Source organism: Pimephales promelas, chromosome 2 (assembly GCF_988280905.1).
Source record: "Pimephales promelas chromosome 2, fPimPro1.hap1.1, whole genome shotgun sequence".
In the NCBI taxonomy this organism is placed as follows: domain Eukaryota; kingdom Metazoa; phylum Chordata; class Actinopteri; order Cypriniformes; family Leuciscidae; genus Pimephales; species Pimephales promelas.
The window spans coordinates 11,309,292-11,328,045 of NC_142770.1; the positions used below are offsets into that span (position 1 = coordinate 11,309,292).

The following is an 18,754-nucleotide window of genomic DNA, read 5'->3' on the forward strand; positions in this document are numbered from 1 at the left end:
CTCTACCATCTGAATGTCGCAGCAGAAATTGAGTCATCGTCAGACAAACAGGCAAGACACTGGTGTGTCGTCTTCTGCTGTAGCCCGTCTGCTTCAAGACTCGACCGGTTGTGTTTCAAACTCGTTCATCAAAATGAACGAATCTTTTTTTGTGTGTCATTTGGTTTATTCAACGAACGAAATGAAAGAGTTGACTCTGGAAAAGATTCGTTCATCGTTGAGTTTGAATAGGAGAGTCATATGAGCTTATAAAACTTAAACTTTTTTTTTTTTTTTTAAATGAGCGATCGTTTCGCTTGATAAGACACTTATTCATCGTCTGGAATCGTTTAAAGCCCTTTGAACAGTTTGCACTGAAACTGTCTTTTGGACCGTGAACCGTTTGGTTCCCATTGAAGTCCATTACATGGAGAAAACCCTGGAGTGTTTTCATCAAAAACCTTAATTTCTTTTCGACTGAAGAAAGAATGACATGGACATCTTGGATGACATGGGGGTAAGTAAATTATCAGCAATTTTTTTTAAAAAAAAAAGTGAAATACTCCTTTAACAAGCGCTTAACAGTGGCTAGTGGGTACAAAGATAAATTAATGTCAACTCCAAAAAATTCTTCTTTTAAAAATAATTATAGGTCCCATAATAATTTAGTATCTCCAAAAAATACTTTTATCTATCAAATCATTTTAGAAATCTCCTTAGTCTAGTTCACATTCTTTAGCTTACAGACCAACAAAAGCCTCTTTGGCTGCCACAGCTTTGGCAGAGCTTTCCTTTTTTGGCACACAAGCATTTGACAAATTAGACCAAAAGTAAACACGATTATGTAAATGTATGACAAAATCAAATTACATTTCCAAAAGCGCCTTTGTTTGGCTCGATTATTCTCCTACAATTCCCACACAGGGCCATTGTAAATTGGGTTATGCACATTTTCTGGAGAGGGTGTCCTTGGTAAGTAGATGTTTATTTTAGACTAACACAAGAGACCTGCAGAATATCTATTGACTTGCAAAGTCCCCGAAGACTTTCAAGTGTAGATTCTGATGTAACAGACAGAACTGAATGCTAATATTTTTTTAACATGTCTGACTTTAACAACTTGTTGATCCTCAGCTGTGGACCTGAATAACTGATTTCAAAGCAGACGTTATGGCACAGGAGATATGCGTTTTTCTCTTTTCCCTGACGGCTCTTGGTGTCCTTTACACTATGAACAATGTTCCAGCATTTCAAGAGTGAGTATTGCAAGGTTAACAGAATCATATAATAATACATTCTTAACAAAGGCTTTGTTTGAAAAGCACATAGTGCAAATCATTATAATAACAACTTTGGTCACATTAAATGCATTTTACCTAATGCCATATTTTATAGCAGTCTGTACATCATAGATCTTTTACTAGAGAATTTGTAGACTGGTGATAGAATTTATTAAGCATGCTCATCAAAAATTATTACTCGAATGTGTCTTTTTCTTTATTTCTTCCACTTGAGGGCAGTGAAAGGATATGTGGTAACTGATTTGTTCTAGACTCAAGCTACTGACTTAAATTATATAAAAAACAGTAGCTTTATTATAATAATAATCGTTTTTATTGTATAAATTATATCCCGACAGAACAGCACAGGCCAAGAAAATTACTATCCGCTTGGCAAACGAAGACATTTGTGTGCACATCTCTCTCCAAGCTGTCTTAACACATCACAAAAAGAAGCCTATTTAAATTTTAAACTAAAGCCTAAGATATTATAATTCGCCACAATTTCATTTGGAGTTTCTGCTATCTTAAAGGCTACTGAAGGTCACCAATTACTGATTCCGATAAGCAGAATCATTATTTTTTTGAGTCAGCTGAACTGATTCCGATTCGCAGTTGAACGGTTTAGGCTAATCAAATTATGAAAAGGTCATGGAAATTCACTGGTATTTCACTGTATGTCATTTCTATACCGTTCATTTACAATGATTAACAACAACGACAGTCTCCGTTAGAGGCTGCATTGACTCTCATATGGATACGTGGACAATACAAGGCGTTTTCTATGTCTGAATAGCTCAGTAAGTGTCTCAGTAAAGGCTGGATAGGGCGACTATCACATGCCCATCTCATTTGGTGCTCTGGGTGTTGGAATAATTACAATTCTGCCAAACCATTCTCTGCTGACTTACTGAAGACAGGAAAGAGAATGGTCGAATATGTTAGGCTAATTGTGGACAAGACATGTAGTCTTTAAAGAATGGTGGTGTTCTTCAAGATATAATTCTTGATGAAATATTTAATATTTTTTTATTAATACTACAATGATCATATATAGTATAGAATAATAGAAATAGTCCAAATTCTAATAATAGAATTAAAGGGAAAAATGAATGAAAAAAACATTGAACAAAGAGGACATGGACAATACGCTGACAGACAAGACAGAGCAGGCTACTTTCTAAATGATATTAAGTCTCAACCTGCTCATTTTGTAAGTATTATTACCTGATTCAAACAATAATATCGTTTTTGGCGCTCTTAATGTAGCGTGACAGTTCACTGTGTAGCGCAAGGTAAATGCAAGCGCGCGGGTGAATCGATACTAGTTACAGTACAAAATAGCCTAAACATGAATTAACATAAGATATTATGTTGAAAGAACCAGTACAACTTACTGAAATGTATCATATATTGTGTAATCACGTAATTAGTGTTGATACATTGAAAAAAAATGGAGTAGGATAGCTAAAGCTATAGCTAACTTTTTTCACTTAGAAAATGCTAGTAGCCTAAATTTACCAAGTAAAAACCTAAACATATTTATCAGTAGCTTTAATTAGAAATCTTTAAGTTGATTAATATCGATTTCCTTTGCCTTTGTGTTACATTTCAAACAATATCTAATTTTAGTAGGCATGTGCTTTACTTAAATCATCTAAATAATTAATATTACATCATGTCAGATGTTAAGCATCATGTGAATGCAAAGACCTCAATACTTATAGACAATCGCGCTGGGTCGTTTTGTGTCATTTTGAGCAAAAAAAATTGCTCGAAATGTCACAAAATGGCAAGTTACTGCACATAGCCTACCGACAACAAAAATCAATGATAAAACAGTGTAAGTGTAGTGTTCTCTCTCTCTCGCCTTGCTTCTTTTTGATCCCGTCGCTTTTTGTCTGTCTTGCTATCTTTTCCTCTGTATAGCCTACTTTTAAAACACTTGTCGGTGTACGGCAATTTTACAGAAGAGAAATCACTAAGATTTCGCCCCCAGAGAACTTTTGAGAACTACTTAAGTTAATTGTCACGCTCTCAGCTTCCTCTGTCCATATATGAGCGCGTTTACATTTTAGTTGACTATTTTGTCAATCACAGAAAGTTAATTGATTTTATGTTAACTCATGTTCATAATGTTTTGTATTTGCAGGCCAGTGGTTATTCTGGAAATCGGGGTGGCTGTTCTTGTGGCCGTGTTCTTCATGGTCTACCTTGCTACTCGCTACAATCCCCCTAAAGATCCGTTGTTCTATGGTATGAGCTCTGATTTGATCTATTGACTTTTGAAATATGCCAAATACGCATTCCATATTTTATTCTGACCCTCAAAATAATAAACATATGATGTTTATTTATATGATGATCAAAAAATATGATCACGTCACCTTCCTGTTCCTGTGGTAGCAATGTCCCATACATCTGGATCAATTACTTGTTTTTACTATATTGAATGCGGAAGCAATTTAAACTCCGTAGTAAATTTAGCCACGAATAACGTTTTTTTTTTTTTGGGATGCACCGATATGACAATTTTGGCCGATACCGATAACCGATAATCCTTTATATTTGAAAGCCGATAACCAATATATTGGCCGATAAATCTAAATAATCTAATTTTTGAGAGTCTGATTATAAAAAAGTCTCCTCATTAAAAGTCAAGATACAAACACAATTATGATGTTCTTATTTTTAATGTTGTGTAGACTTGCGCTGCACATTTTGCACTTTAACTGGATTTTCCTTTCTTTAAGTGATTTCAATCGTGTTTCAAGCAATTTAAAAGCATCATGTTGAACAGTGCGCATCTAAAGTGCCTCAGCTGAAGGAAATATTTGATTATTTATCGGCTTTTATATATCGGCTGAATGTTCTTGTTGGGCCGATAACAATAACATTGAAAATGATCATATATCGGCCGATACCGATAATGTGGCCGATATATCGTGCATCCCTAGTTTTTTTCAAAGGAGAAACCTGAGGTAAATATCACATTTAAAAAGAAAAAAATACCCATCCACTCAAACTATTTGTCAAACTAAGAATGAAAATATAATTTAATTGTAAACACAATACATAAAACACTTAGTAGGATTCCCCTCAAATGTTTAAATTCTCATATATATGTCCACTGCAGTTTCCTGTGGGCAAATGAAATGTGAAAACCCCCCAAATAAATAAACACAAACTCAATCTCCCCCTCAGAAAATTGTCAGATTTTGCAATGTAATGCACAAAAAGATAGTGGTGTTATCATGGATTAGTGACTGAAAGGTGACAATGTCTTCTGGCACATGTCATTCCACCCCTGTCGTGATGAAAGAGAAGATATTTCCATTATCACACCTAATGCAAGTAAACTAAACCAAGACCCCTATGGATTTAAAGGGCTTGGGGAGAAAAGGGAAAGCAAGAAAGACGGAGAGGGACTCAATATCAGACTGTGAATCTGTGCTCGGCAGACGGCAATGCAACACTTCTCTTTGAGCAGTCATATCTACGAAGCTGTCACTCAGATACTCGTGCACGCTAGAAGAATGGCAGTGGACAATATCTAGTCTGGCAATCCAACCATGAAATTGGATACAAGAAAAGTATTTGTGTTACAATAACACACCTGTCTTTACTTTTACACCCTCAGTTTCCTTCACAATGAAGCAACAAATTCCATATTTCTGAGAGCTTCGCTCGGAAAAGAAGATTATTCAAGGAATGGTTAACGTAAACATGAAAAAGCTGTTATTTAACCACATTTTGTGCTTTTTGTCATTCTCTTATTTTATGAAAAAGAGCAATATGAACATTCCACTAAGCTTCTATCGTGTTGAACATTTTCTGGCAAGGTTCTTCCAAACAAATGTATACCAGTAAGATTAATAAAAATGTTTGTTCAAAGTGATCTCTTATAATGTTCTCAAAACAAAAACTTTATACATCGTTCATGGAACATATTTTCGTCAGAATTTTTTTTAAATAGCTGCGTTCACTCATGTCACGTGGATTGTGCTTTAGAATATATTTCTGTTCCCTAGGATACGGATTTGGAACAACGTGAGGTTAAAGTAAATGATGACAGAATTTTAATGTCTAAATGAAATATTCCTTTAAATCCAGTGTCTGAGATTTCAGTGGTGACATTTACAGTCATTATTTTTCCCTCCATGCTTTGGATTTTCTTTCTTCATGTCCCTTGCCACTCATTATTTGTCACCCAGATGCTTAGGAAATGCCGCATGGGGTATTCTCTGTCTCCGCAAAGTGCCCTTTTGGCACATCTGCACTTTAAACCTGAAAAAAAAAGACTCTTGTTCACACCTCGACTGGTAGATATCATTATCCTCCCCCACCTTGCCTGAAATCAATAGTCAGTAAGAGTGAAATCCTGTTAATAAAGAGTGCAAGAATAAAGGTAGGCTAGTTAACTCTTGATAGGGCAGTTGAGCGCTGCAACATCTTATTGGTGAGTTTTTCCCCCCAATGCACATCACAGAAGGCTTAGAGTTAAGGACGAAAACATTTCAATTCAGCGATTCGAAAGTGCCAATGAAGCCCAGCTCATAATCCCACTGGGGGAGATGCATTTTTTCTTGTAAAGCCTGCCATTCAAATGTAACAAAAGTGATTGAAAATGATCTTTGTTATAGCTGAGAGCAGTTTGTTACTTTCTGAGAAAGAAAAGGTTCTTCTATTATTACTTACTAGAAGTGGGGAACACTGGATGTCATGATTGACCAATCAGAATAGAGTATTCCAGAGGGCCATCCGTGATTGACCAATCAGAATAGAGTATTCCAGAGGGCCATCTGTGATTGACCAATCAGAATAGTTTTCCAGAGGGCCATCTGTGATTGACCAATCAGAATAGAGTATTCCAGAGGGCCATCTTTGATTGACCAATCAGAATAGAGTATTCCAGAGGGCCATCCGTGATTGACCAATCAGAATAGAGTATTCCAGAGGGCCATCTGTGATTGACCAATCAGAATAGAGTATTCCAGCGGGACATCCGCGATTGACCAATCAGAATAGAGTATTCCAGAGGGCCATCCGCGATTGGCCAGTCAAAATAGAGTATTTCAGAGGGCCATCCGCGATTGACCAATCAGAATAGAGTATTCCAGAGGGCCAGCCGCGATTGACCAGTCAGAATAGAGTATTCCAGAGGGCAATCCGCGATTGGCCAGTCAGAATAGAGTATTCCAGAGGGCCATCTGCGATTGGCCAGTCAAAATAGAGTATTTCAGAGGGCCATCCGCGATTGGCCAGTCAGAATAGAGTATTTCAGAGGGCCATCCGCAATTGGCCAGTCAGAATAGAGTACTCCAGAGGGCCATCTGCGAATGACCAATCAGAAAAGAGTATTCCAGTGGCCATAGTCAAAATTTCGTCGATGACGGTAGACAAGTTCTACTTCAAGCTCTATACGTAGACTAAAATGTTGCAATTAACCAAAAACCAATAATTTTTTTTTTGTTCAGTTTTTGCAGAGTTTTCCTTCACGTGTGTCATTGACCTCACGAGCGCTCTAGAATACGATGGCTTCGCATCAGGATTCATGGAGTTCTACCAGAAAACGGTCAGTATTGTGAGGAGAAAGCCGAGTTGATTTCGATTACCCGGTCTAAACCTACCTGTCTGACAATGGTTTTGCTGATTCTCCAGGGGGAGCCGTATCTTGGTACACCCTATGCTATCATGATGTGCTATTGGGATGGTATAGTGCACTTCATCATCTACCTGATACTGGTACACCGCATGTCAAACAGGTTTGAAATTGAGTTCTTTAGAAGTAAGGTGATGACGCTATCTGGCAAGATCAAACATGTCATGAAAGTACATGCAGTGGTGTTTAAAAGGAGGTTGATATGCAAGCAAGATTGGTACGCGAGGGCGGGCTAGTGCTTTTTCGTAAATAAGTCACGTGACTTATTCACAATACAGCACTAGAATATCGAGTACCTTATTGCTTTTATAAAACGGTTACCACATAAATAAAAATTTATTTTCTTTTAAATGTATTCCTTTAACTGTTAAAAGAATGATGCATAGCAGCGAACATTTAAACGAATTTTTTACTATGAATATCGGACTGACCTGAAGGTAAATGCTATATCTACTGTAAAGGCAGGTACACTCGCTTACTCAATCTCTCACAATACAAGCTTCAATTAACATATCAATGAGAACAAACATATGTTTATGTTGCTAAGAGTGGTTGCTAGCGGTGTTGTGTAGCGTGATACAACGAGCCCGATCTCATGAAAGTTCGTATCTATAGCACGAATGTCATTTCTCGTGCCATTTATACGTGAAAAACAGTTTTTGTGTGTATATGGTACACGTTTTTCGCGTGAATAAGATACGCACTTTTTGCTGTATAATACGCACGAACTCCCCACCCCCTCCCCCCTAAACCTACCCCAGGGTTTTTTAGTGCGTATATGCACGCAAAAACCATTTTTGCCATATAAATGCCATGAAAAATGACATTCGTGGTATAGATACGCATTTTCATGAGGCTGTGTTGTGTGTTGGATACAACAGTAGGGTTTTATTGTGAATAAAACAGCTATTGACCAACCGTATTGACTAACCGTTTTATAAACCTAAATGAATGTGTCCTATTGTCACAGGCAACAATATCGCACTTTGGGCCTTTTTTGGGCTGGATCACTGTGCGGCAACATGATTGTGTTTGTACCTGGAATCGTAGTTGGTGAGTCAAAATAAATAAAAGATCAAAAATTCCTGGTAAGCATTATATAAGAAGCTTCTCAAGTACATTTTATTTGCAGGTAAATATGGCTCAGAGATCCGCCCTGCCTTCTGGCTCAACATGCCTTTTCTGTTGGTGCCCATATGGGGAGCAGTGTCCCTGTTCTCCAGGCCAAGGGATATGCCTCTTGTGGGTGCATCCAAGGTGAAAACCAGACACCGCTGAACCAACCTTGGTCAATAGTTAATATTTTCCACAATCCATAACAGTTGAACAATGGTGCTTGTATCTCTCAGGCTGAACGTGAGCAGAAAAAAGCCTTAATATGGCGTCCCCTGGACCTGCTCTTTGTGGTTTATCTAGTGGCTGCCATGGGATTCACTGTCTTTAGAGGACTGGTAAGTTTGTGGTAATCATACGCTTGGTATGTTCAAAAATTCAGTCAGAATCTGAAACTCCTATCTTTATCTATACAGGCAGTTCTTGATTGCCCGTTGGAAATCCTCAACAGATATGTCACAGAATATGAACCTTATCTGAAGGATCCCGTGGGCTTCCCCAAAGTTATGGTGAGCACACATTCACATATTCAGAAAGAAATCACATTCAGGCAGATCTGCTTAAGGCATACTTTGCTTCGTGATACACTTAGCTTTATAGCATTAATCTCCTCCAAATGACTGTACGGCACCTTCTAGAAAGGTATTACTCATCATTAGCACTCAATAAGGTGGGTGGCTTATTGTCACCTTAGGTTGTCCAAGAATATCCCTCCTGTGTCAACCGACCACGGTATTGTGCATATGTTTTTGTTTAGATTTAGGTTTTAGCTCGGTCAATAGGTTATCAAAAGTCCTTGTTCTAGCTGGAGCCGGGGCACAATGGTGACCCATCGATCAGGCAGAAGATGTGCTGTGAGAACTTGATAAGCTAATCCCACCCATGAGTCCTGGCTGAGCCCCTCCATCAACTCAAACGTGTCGGAGGGAGTGTGACATGCGTGGTAATGTGTTTGATAAGGAACGGAGGGACTCCAACACGCATGTTTGTTCAGGGGACAGAGACCTGCTTCAATCGCATAATACCTCTGCTCTCAGGGATGGAAGAGCGTCGCTGAGAATATTTATAGACATTGGGCATGGTAAACTCCTCTTACTGTTATCTTCACTCAAATTGATCCAACTCATAAAGGAAGACAATCGTGTTATATAAAATTATATAAAGATAAAAATATGTATTTTTTTATATAGTATTATAATTAATAAGTAAAAAAATATTGTTATATATATAATTACTAGAAATATTCCCTTTTTATTATTTTAACTTCTTCACATGGCGGTCAAAAATGACAATTTTTTTCCCCCTATGAAATCAATGTACTATTTTAGTTAATGTTTTTTTTTTATTTAATATTTTGTATTTTTAGGGGATTTTATGGTTCTAAATTATATTTATACTGTATTTATAATCTCTTTTTTAAAGATGACATTTGGAAAATTATTGCTGAATTGAATTTTTTTTGTTTATTGTTTTGAAAAATGCAAATAAAAATATTTTTATTTGAAAAATATATTTTCAAAAACACGTTTTACTATAAAACTGCAAGAAAATTAGAGCCATTAATCTAAACAAGTTATGTTCCAAATATCTTGATATTAGCTTGATATCGCAAACAATGAGCTTTCAATAAGATTTTGTTCAGGTATTAAAAATGTCCACCATTTCTAATGGGGTCATTTTTGACCATGAGGATCACACGTCTGACTATTCTTTTCAGGACCATTTTAAACCATGTCCATGATTTTTTTGTGTGTGTGACATTGTCCCAAAATTTTTACCAAGGTCCGATGAAGTATTCAAAAAACATTAGTTTTTAATTATGAAGAGCAACAGAGGGTTAAAATTTACTTTCTATTTTATTAATTATTATTCATGTTGCCTTAACTTCTACTTTATACTGTATTTATTTTAAGTTATAGATAAATAATTATATAATTTATTTGAAAAATAATTAATAAATAATAATTTATAATTTTATTTAAATTATATAATAATTTATTTAAAAAAATAATTTATCTTAATTGCATATCTTTATTTTATTAGCTTACATTAAAAATATAAAGTAAGCACTACAAATAAAACTAGAACTAATGCACATACTTTTCTTAATATAATGTATTATAAATTAATATTCAAAATATAAATATAAAAACTTAGTTTAATCAAGAAATTTGTTGTTTATTTATATACAGAAAATAAAGTGCTTATTTTGTTTATAAATACATTTTTTAATATAACTTAAATGCATCAAAAAGTTTTATTCATAACTTAATATAAAACTTAAATATAAAATTAGCAAATTTTTTTGTTCTAAATATTTGTTTTATTTTAATAAACATTTTCTAGTGGTCCAAGTCCCTATTTAAAGTCAAGCAATAGCAATAAATTCTCTAAAGGTAGGCTATGTCTAGATTCCATGACTTTCACAGCTTGTTATAACTCCATCGAAAGTCACCACGTGCTATGCAACACAAACAGGCTTTGTTTAGGGTCTAATCGTGGGTATGCTTCCTTGTTTGTGTTTTTAAGCCTCAATAAGTAGGAATGATGGCGTGAACTCAGTGCAGTCGGACTGATCTGTATTCAGCGGGAGTGCATTGCTGCGGCAGCGCTGGTGCCCTTGGGACTTGAGCTGGACCGCATTAATTTGCCATCAAAGCACTGGCGTGTAAAGGCAAGGCATGTAGTGTTGACACTCAGACTCAAATAATACTTGTTGCATGATGTCTTTTCTGCTCCAGATGTTGCTGCTCCTCTTCCATGCGCTCCCGATGCTAGCTTCATTTGCATATGGGCTGTGCACACCTGGCTGCACTTGGATGCTCGATTGGACGGTGTATTTAGCAGGTGCCATTTTACAGGTAAGACATGGGAAACGTCTCCAAAAGGAGAAAGCAAGAAAGCATCTGCAAACTTCCTCCATATAGTGTCTGGGTGAATCTAGAGATTTTCATCTACTATATGCTGATGTTATAGAAGGGGACCATCAAACAGAGCCACGATCAAAGGCCTGGTCTGAACAAGCTCATCCAGCATTGCTTTAACTCCCAGTATGAGGTCTGAGCAGTCAGCATTCCTAATCAAAGACCTCCAGAATGGGACTCAAGGAGTTTCACTGTAGATCTCCAGCTCTACATACTAATGAACTGAGAGGATGTCATTGCCGTCTGTTCATCTACCCATAGGCAGAAACTTCTACAAATACATGGCAAGGTCCTTTAATTCACATCATTAAACTTTACAAAAGTGCAATATAAAACTAGATTCTAGCATTTTAAAAGTGGTGTTTGGCTGTTCAGAACATTGCAGCCAACAATGCTAGAATGTGCTGGATCTGGCAGCCAACAATGCTAGGATGTGCTGGACATTGTTAATAAGCCCAAATAGGGCTTATTAACAACGTCCCCTATATTAAAATAGTTTGGCAAAAGCATTTTTTGCATTGTCTTAGTTTGGCAGCGCCGATGCTAGCTTAGCTTAGCATAATGAATGGAATCCTATGTTGCCAAGTAGCATGTCGCGAGTAAAAAAAAAAAACCTGATTACTTCTTGTGGTCAAGTCCCCCTCTTAGTCCCGCAAAAAATCCCCCATGGCAATTACCATTCACTACGTCTACTGTCGTAAAAATAGCCTGTTAATATTCACGCCGCTAATTTGACAGAAGTTGGGGTATTTCAGGTGTTGCGTGATATGACTGCGCCCAAGTAGCAGTGCTTTCGCCTGTGATTCACCCTAAATAGTCCCTGATCAATATCTGCCTATCTAATCGCCTAGTCTAAATTTGAAATGATATTTGTACTCGTTGTGAATACACAGGCCACAGGAAGTAATTAGGTTTTGTTTTTTAGTTATTTTTATCACTTTTACTCATGACATGCTACTTGGCAACATAGGATTCCATTCATTATGCTAAGCTAAGCTAGCGTCGGAGCTGCCAAACTAAGACAATACATACATTTTGAAAAAAATGCTTTTGCCAAACTAATTTAATGTAGGGGACACTGTGAATATGCCCTATTTCAAAAACGGTGGAGTGTCCCTATAAAATAAATTCTAAGTTTGAAAGAATGTTTTTTTTTAGAATGGTTTTAAAAAAAATCCTTTTCAGGAACTCAAATTCTTCTTAAGAACAATCTTGAGAAAAAAAATATTTTTAATAAATTCTTTTGGGAATACTTTTAATGAGCTATATGCATGCATAAGTTCCACATTTGACACACGGATGCTCTTCAGTTTTCGGTTGGGGAGATTAAAGCAGAGGAAAACGGGATTATGGCAGAGTCTTCAAAATATACGTCCTCCCGTCTTTGAAACGAAACTTTCATACGTTTAGATGTAATTTTATATATAGTTATGTTTATTTAATATAATTTTAAAAAGAAGCATAAACACAACGAGGGGTGTCTGTTTTTGTGACTAATGTTTCTTTAGTATAACCATGGAGTATAAAATTAAATATAAATTCTCAGTATTGCATTGGAGTCTACGATTGGCAGAAGTTATCGAGCATCCTTAAACCTTCAACGGAAATACCGCCGTGCATAGAGCCTATTAAACAGCAGTTAAGAAACATTCCATTCATAAGATTGCTTTGTGAATCCGACCGGATTGCTTTGTGCTTCTGTTTACCGCAGTGCCAGTGGTCTCATATCGGAGCGTCTCTGCACTCACGCACTGCAGAAATGTACAGGATTCCCACCACGGCCCTGGTGCCAGTCCTCCTCCTCAACCTGCTGTATGCAGTCGGTCCTCTTCTGCTCGCCCTGCGCTGCAAACGCGAGCCGGACTACTTCCTCTCCATTGCACCTGTGGGCCAAACTAACAGTGAGAAGAAATCAAGTTAAACCCACAGAGAAAACCTCAACTTTAAAGGGATAGTTCACACAAATATGGAAGTTCTGTCATCATTTACTCACAGGTGAACTATTCCTTTAAAAAAAACATACATGTCAAAACAGATAATTCTCTTCTCTGTTATAAAAATCTGATGCCTTTCCAGTGCATTTTCCTAGTTCTAGCTTTCTGTTCCCCTTCCACACAAATATCATAACTCCTTTCATGAGTAATTGGCTGGTCTCATAGCTAATAAACAATTATCCTATAAACCATCCTTCTTCTGGATACGTTGTATGTACATGATTACATCAGCAGGGTTGAGTTCTACAACTACTAACCTTAAAAGTAACCCTTGCTCAGCGGCTTTTTCATGCTGATAAGGAGCAGTGCACAACATTTCTGCTTGCACACACAAACAGCACTGTGAGTGAGTGAGATCCAATCAGTCCTAGTGGAATTAGAACAGAAGTCTGTCAAGCTACACAAGAGAAACTAACCTAGCCGATCATTTCAATGTTGACGTAGTAGTGGAAGTCTTAATGTAGTGTATAACATAGGGAGACTCCATGAATAATAAAGTGGCTATAAAAGTGGCTCCAGTGGCTATAAAAATGAATAAACACTTTTACTGTTGGACAGGAAAACAAGATACAGTTCATCGATCATATAAAACTGTAAGTCATATTGTCACACTGGAACCTGCCAGAGTAAATCATTCAGTCAATATATAACATACAAAAATATCAAACTGTTGTTTTGGTCGATCAAAATATTGTAATTAATAAATTAAATTTAAATAAAGAAGTCAAGCTATCAATAGCATCACCATAGACATAAGGAGCGTTCCATTGGACCGTAAGTAGACTGCGAAGTGGACTTCACAGGGTATTTCGCCATCTTAAGTGAGATTTCAATTCGAAGGGAACAAAGATGTTCAGTTCGAAGGGCACTGCAAACGGCATAGGGAATAAGGGAACATCGATACATCACTTCACAGGAAGTCAGTAAAGTCCACTTCAACTGATATACCGTGTTCAAGGAGTAGGGAGCAGTGAACACTGGAGTAGTATGAAGCTGCAGACTCGGAGACCTGCATCTACAGTCCCCCTGCACCCAGAGTCCCGCATTCTCAGACCCCTCGTTTTTCGAGTCAGCGCCTCCTATCAAATTGTATCAGATAAACAGAACTTAAGCCAAAACGTGAGTAGGCTGTCTTCAATTTTATTTAGAGAATCGTAATAGCTCGTTTGATTTATTTTTTAATAAAACTAATTTAGCTAATCGATACAATAAGAATAGTCCATTTAATATTTGTAAAGGTAGTTTGTAACAAGATTTGAGCCGTTATGTTTTTTCGCCCTCTTTACCCCGAAAATATTTTGATAGCTAACGTTAGCCTTTAACCTCGGACTTTTTTATATGTCATAAATGCTGCAGTTATTTTTACTGCCCATTTTGTGCCCCCATATATCTCAAACCCACAATGTTGTCCAAAGTTCAAAAACATCTCAAGGGACACTTACAGTCAGAGCAGTGCAACATGAATTTGATTTTTTTCTTTCTTTTTCTTTAATTTTGAATAAAAAATATATATATATAAAAAAACCAAACATTGTAGCAATAAAATATCACATAGACTATTTTTCAGAAGATAGTTCAATCTGTAATTGTATCCCTTCCATCAGTAACAATGAGTTTTTTGGCACCTGCATTAAGCAGGGAACGCAAATATTTATTGGATAATTTATTTGAAGACCGTAATATTGCATCCTATTGTTTTTAATTGCATTTGGATAAGCGTGCACTGTACTCTGTGTGCGGGTGTTATTCGATCTTTTGAACAGCAGGAGGCGCTGTGTTCGAAAAATGAGGGGTCTGAGAATGCGGGACTCTCGGTGGGGGACTGTAGATGCAGGCTCCGAGTCTGCAGCTTCATAATATTGGAACACTGCGTAGGGACCCTGTCGAATGGAACACACCTATATACACTAGACCTCACCTGGGGGTTCTAAGCATGCTTTAAAACCGCCGCCATCTTGGAACAGGGGTCTTGTCATAGGAAGTAGCTAGGTAACACTGCTATCTCTGCCTTTACTTCGAATTCATTGATGGTGGCGGACTTTTGTGCAGCGTATGATGTTCACGGATGAAATCTGAACTAGGAAGAATGTTTTTTAAAAATAATAATAATAAAAACATCTTTCTGGAATCAATGATAAATACATGTCTGACCTTTGGAACAAACCAAAAAAAAAAAAAACAAGAAAAATCGCATTCATGATGATTTATGGTGATTTTATTTGCGTTAGACCTGTCTACTACATTGACGCTGATGCATTAAAGTGGAGGGGCTCCCCTGTTTCAAGATGGCGGCTCTATTGACGCATTCGTTCCAATGAACTGTCGTATCCAAGGTGAGGTCTAGTCATATGTCTATGTAGCATTACAAGCTGCATGCTACACATAGCCTATTGTTAATCGATTAATCATTAGGCCAACAAATTGTTCAAAAAATTAAATAGACACACACATATATAGTGCATTACTTCAGTTCTGCAACATGGATATTGCTGACAGATACTGACTACTAAAATAAACATTATCATTTTAACTCTCCGACTAGAAAAAAAGAAAACATTGGAGAATGCGGGCATCGATCCCGCTACCTCTCGCATGCTAAGCGAGCGCTCTACCATCTGAGCTAATTCCCCTTCCGGTTAACCCCTTCAATTCTGGAAGTATTTACCATCAACCTCTCTTGATCTCTAACGCATGTATAAAACATAACTTTATTTATTCATTATAGTCGAGAATAAAATACGACGTTATTTTAACAAATCTTCTTAATAAAATATGGGCCATTTACCAGACCCAAACTCAAAACATACTCACAAATTGCATGGAAAAGGTCCGTGAATGTTTAAAAAATAAGTTTAGGTTGTCGTGGGATTCGAGGTTAACGTTAAATATCCACGACTAAATTACTATATAAACCTGTCGAATAAAGCTAAAAAGCACAGAGTTTGCGACTAATTTGTAATCTAATCCTCGATAGTATTCCTTATAAAAAACAATTGGATTGCTTTGATATCGCTACTTATATCCAACCTCCCTAAATCCTGGCTACTAGCCTTTAGCCCGCTAGCATTCCACGCGTGCCCTCTCGCCTATTTGATCGTCTCATTTTACACCCGTTTCACTGAATCCTGGTTATTTCCGACATTTCAATCCTAAATTAGTAGTGATAGTTGTAGTATCACTACTAATTTACTGATCATCCGTTATAATGGCGAACATATCAGATGCGTGTCTAACATTACCTTTGAGTGCAGATGAAGACACATTCGAGCTCTTCACGGTGAAGCAGGAGCTGGAATACGTCGAGAAACAGATCCGCGGTCTGCTGGTGAAGCAAGCCGAGCTGCTGGATCGGCGCTCAACGCTTGAAGCATCACGCGCCGACGCTAACAAATCAAATCACTCTTTGACTCCGAGTTCATCTACGCCGTACGTTACTCTGCCGAGGAAGATGCGATCATCTAAGGCTTCATTCACTCCGGCACCGAAACAACATGGACCATGGATCACACAGCGGAAGACTCGAGCCAGGACCAGAGCTGCCTCTCCGCCCCTCCCGGTCTTCGAGATCTCCACCCGGAACCGCTTCTCCCCTCTTCGCGAGCCGGAACGCGATGACGCCGTGATCATCGGCACATCCATAGTCCGCCATGTCCGCGCTAATTCGGATAAAGGTAAAGTGCGCACTCACTGCTTTCCTGGTGCTCGTGTTCTTGATGTTGCTGCACAGGTTCCCGAGATCCTGAACGGGGACGAGCGCGTCGGAGCTGTTGTGCTGCACGCGGGAGCGAACGACATCAGGCTGCGGCAGACGGAGGTTCTGAAGAAGGACTACAGGAGCCTGATCGAGACGGTACGCAGCACAGCGCCTAAAGCAGCGATCATCGTGTCTGGACCGCTTCCCACGTACAGACAAGGACATGAAAGGTTCAGTAGACTTTTTGCATTAAATGAATGGTTAATGTCATTGTGTAATGAACAGGGGCTGCACTTTGTAAATAACTGGGATCTGTTTTGGGAAAGACCGAGGCTGTACAGCACAGATGGTCTCCATCCCAGCCGAATCGGAGCGGCTGTGCTGTCGGACAACATTTCCAAGACATTACGCACCAGATGACTAATGAGTAAAAGTCCAAATTACAGCCTTTGCGGTCCAAACTTAACTAATAAGCATAGTGTGGAACATTATATAGAAACTGTGTCTATTCCTCGTTTAGTGAAGCCAAACAATAAATCTAGTGTAGGATCTAGCAAAAATCTTATTGTAATTAAACCAGAAAATCTAAATATCAGTCAACAAAAACAATTTCTAAAGCTAGGTCTCCTAAACATTAGATCGCTCACACCTAAGGCGGTTATCGTAAATGAAATGGTCACAGACAATAACTTCGATGTTCTGTGCCTTACTGAAACCTGGCTTAAACCAAATGAGTATTTCGGTCTAAACGAATCTACTCCGCCAGGATACTGTTATAAACATGAGCCTCGTCTGATCGGTCGTGGCGGCGGTGTTGCAACAATCTATAAAGATATTTTTAATATTACTCAGAAAACAGGTCACAGGTTTAATTCATTTGAAGTACTTGTGCTAAATGTTACGCTCTTAGATGTAAAAAGGAAATCTATATTATCTCTAGCCCTGGCTACTGTATATAGACCTCCAGGGCCATATGCTGAATTCCTAAAAGAGTTCGCAGACTTTCTCTCGGATCTATTGGTAAATGTCGATAAAGCAATAATTGCTGGAGATTTTAACATACACGTAGATAATACAAATGATGCTTTAGGGGCTGCGTTTACAGATTTATTAAACTCCTTTGGGGTCAAACAAAACGTCAGTGGTCCCACTCATCGTCTAAATCATACACTAGATTTAATTATATCATATGGAACCGATCCAACTGATATAGATATTATACCGCAAAGCGATGATGTCACTGATCATTACATGGTGACTTGCATAATACGTACTGCTGAAATATGTCATGTTGCGCCACGTTATAGACCAGGCAGAACAATCCTTCCAACCACTATAGATGGATTTTCAAATAGCTTACCTGATCTATCTAAGCTGCTAAGTGAACCCAAACAAACAGATGAATTAGAGGAAATGACTAGCAGTTTAAGCACCATTCTTACTAGTACATTAGATATTGTTGCGCCAATTAAATTAAAAAAGGTTCGAGAGAAAATTAAAGCACCGTGGTACAACAGTGCTACGCATGCTATCAAGAGAGAAACTCGCAACTTAGAGCGTAAATGGAAACAAACTAATTTAGAGGTCTTTAGAATCGCGTGGAAAGACAGTATGTCACGTTATAAAAAGACACTAAAAACAGCCAGGGCTGAGCATCTCCGCAAACTAATCGAAAATAACCAAAATAATCCAAGGTTTTTATTTAACACCGTGGCTAGGCTAACAAATAAACAGACATCACCAGAGCAAAATATACCTTTACAGTTTAGTAGTAATGATTTTATGAATTACTTCAATGCGAAAATAGAAAGCATCCGAAACAAAATTATAAATGTACAATCCGCTATGGTGTCTTATGATTCAGCTTCAATTATGGCCCCTCTAGAACAACTAAACCGCTTTACAACGATAGGACAGGAGGAGCTAAATAAACTTATCATTGCATCTAAACCAACAACTTGTTTATTAGATCCAATACCCACTAAACTACTGAAAGAACTATTACCTGTAGTGGAAGAGCCTCTCCTCAATATTATTAACTCGTCTTTATCTTTAGGTCATGTCCCAAAAATATACAAGCTGGCTGTAATAAAACCGCTCATTAAGAA

General features: G+C 37.8%; 1 protein-coding gene, 1 long non-coding RNA gene and 1 other non-coding gene across 7 annotated transcripts in view; 1 reads left to right on the forward strand and 2 right to left on the reverse strand.

Moving 5' to 3' along the window:
• On the forward strand, positions 1-13,213 carry tm6sf2b (transmembrane 6 superfamily member 2b). 2 transcript variants are annotated; one of them, XM_089135038.1, is made up of 11 exons: positions 1-496; positions 1,114-1,235; positions 3,412-3,515; positions 6,737-6,834; positions 6,921-7,024; positions 7,892-7,974; positions 8,054-8,178; positions 8,271-8,372; positions 8,451-8,543; positions 10,776-10,895; positions 11,011-11,898. In XM_089135038.1, exons 2-11 carry the CDS (start codon positions 1,150-1,152, stop codon positions 11,095-11,097), a joined length of 1,002 nt encoding a protein of 333 aa, XP_088991164.1. In that variant the 5' UTR covers positions 1-496; positions 1,114-1,149; the 3' UTR covers positions 11,098-11,898. The 2 variants fall into 2 exon arrangements, with proteins under 2 accessions (XP_088991164.1, XP_039538878.1); XM_039682944.2 differs by lacking the exon at positions 11,011-11,898 and adding an exon at positions 12,670-13,213 and having other exon boundaries at positions 6-496.
• Positions 12,735-18,754, reverse strand: part of LOC120486793 (uncharacterized) — an 11,750-nt gene continuing 5,730 nt past the window's right edge. For 3 of the 4 annotated variants that reach the window (XR_016169739.1, XR_005624287.2, XR_005624288.2), the window contains exons 2-3: positions 13,210-13,319; positions 12,735-12,853 (exon numbers count right to left, since the gene is read on the reverse strand). This is a non-coding gene — a long non-coding RNA (uncharacterized LOC120486793). Of the gene's footprint in view, positions 12,854-13,209; positions 13,320-15,763; positions 15,901-18,754 lie in introns of all 4 variants that reach the window. The other variant, XR_016169737.1, reaches the window with a different exon arrangement.
• Positions 15,510-15,582, reverse strand: trnaa-agc (transfer RNA alanine (anticodon AGC)). The gene has a single exon. It is a non-coding gene; the product is annotated as a tRNA-Ala (tRNA).

Excerpts from the sequence above, each read along its gene's own strand:
- tm6sf2b (XM_039682944.2), top strand. The coding sequence starts at position 1,150 with ATGGCACAGGAGATATGCGTTTTTCTCTTTTCCCTGACGGCTCTTGGT. Across the intron at positions 1,236-3,411 it reads AATGTTCCAGCATTTCAAGA|GCCAGTGGTTATTCTGGAAA; the intron begins GTGAGTATTGCA and ends TTGTATTTGCAG. Across the intron at positions 8,544-10,775 it reads TGGGCTTCCCCAAAGTTATG|ATGTTGCTGCTCCTCTTCCA; the intron begins GTGAGCACACAT and ends TTTCTGCTCCAG.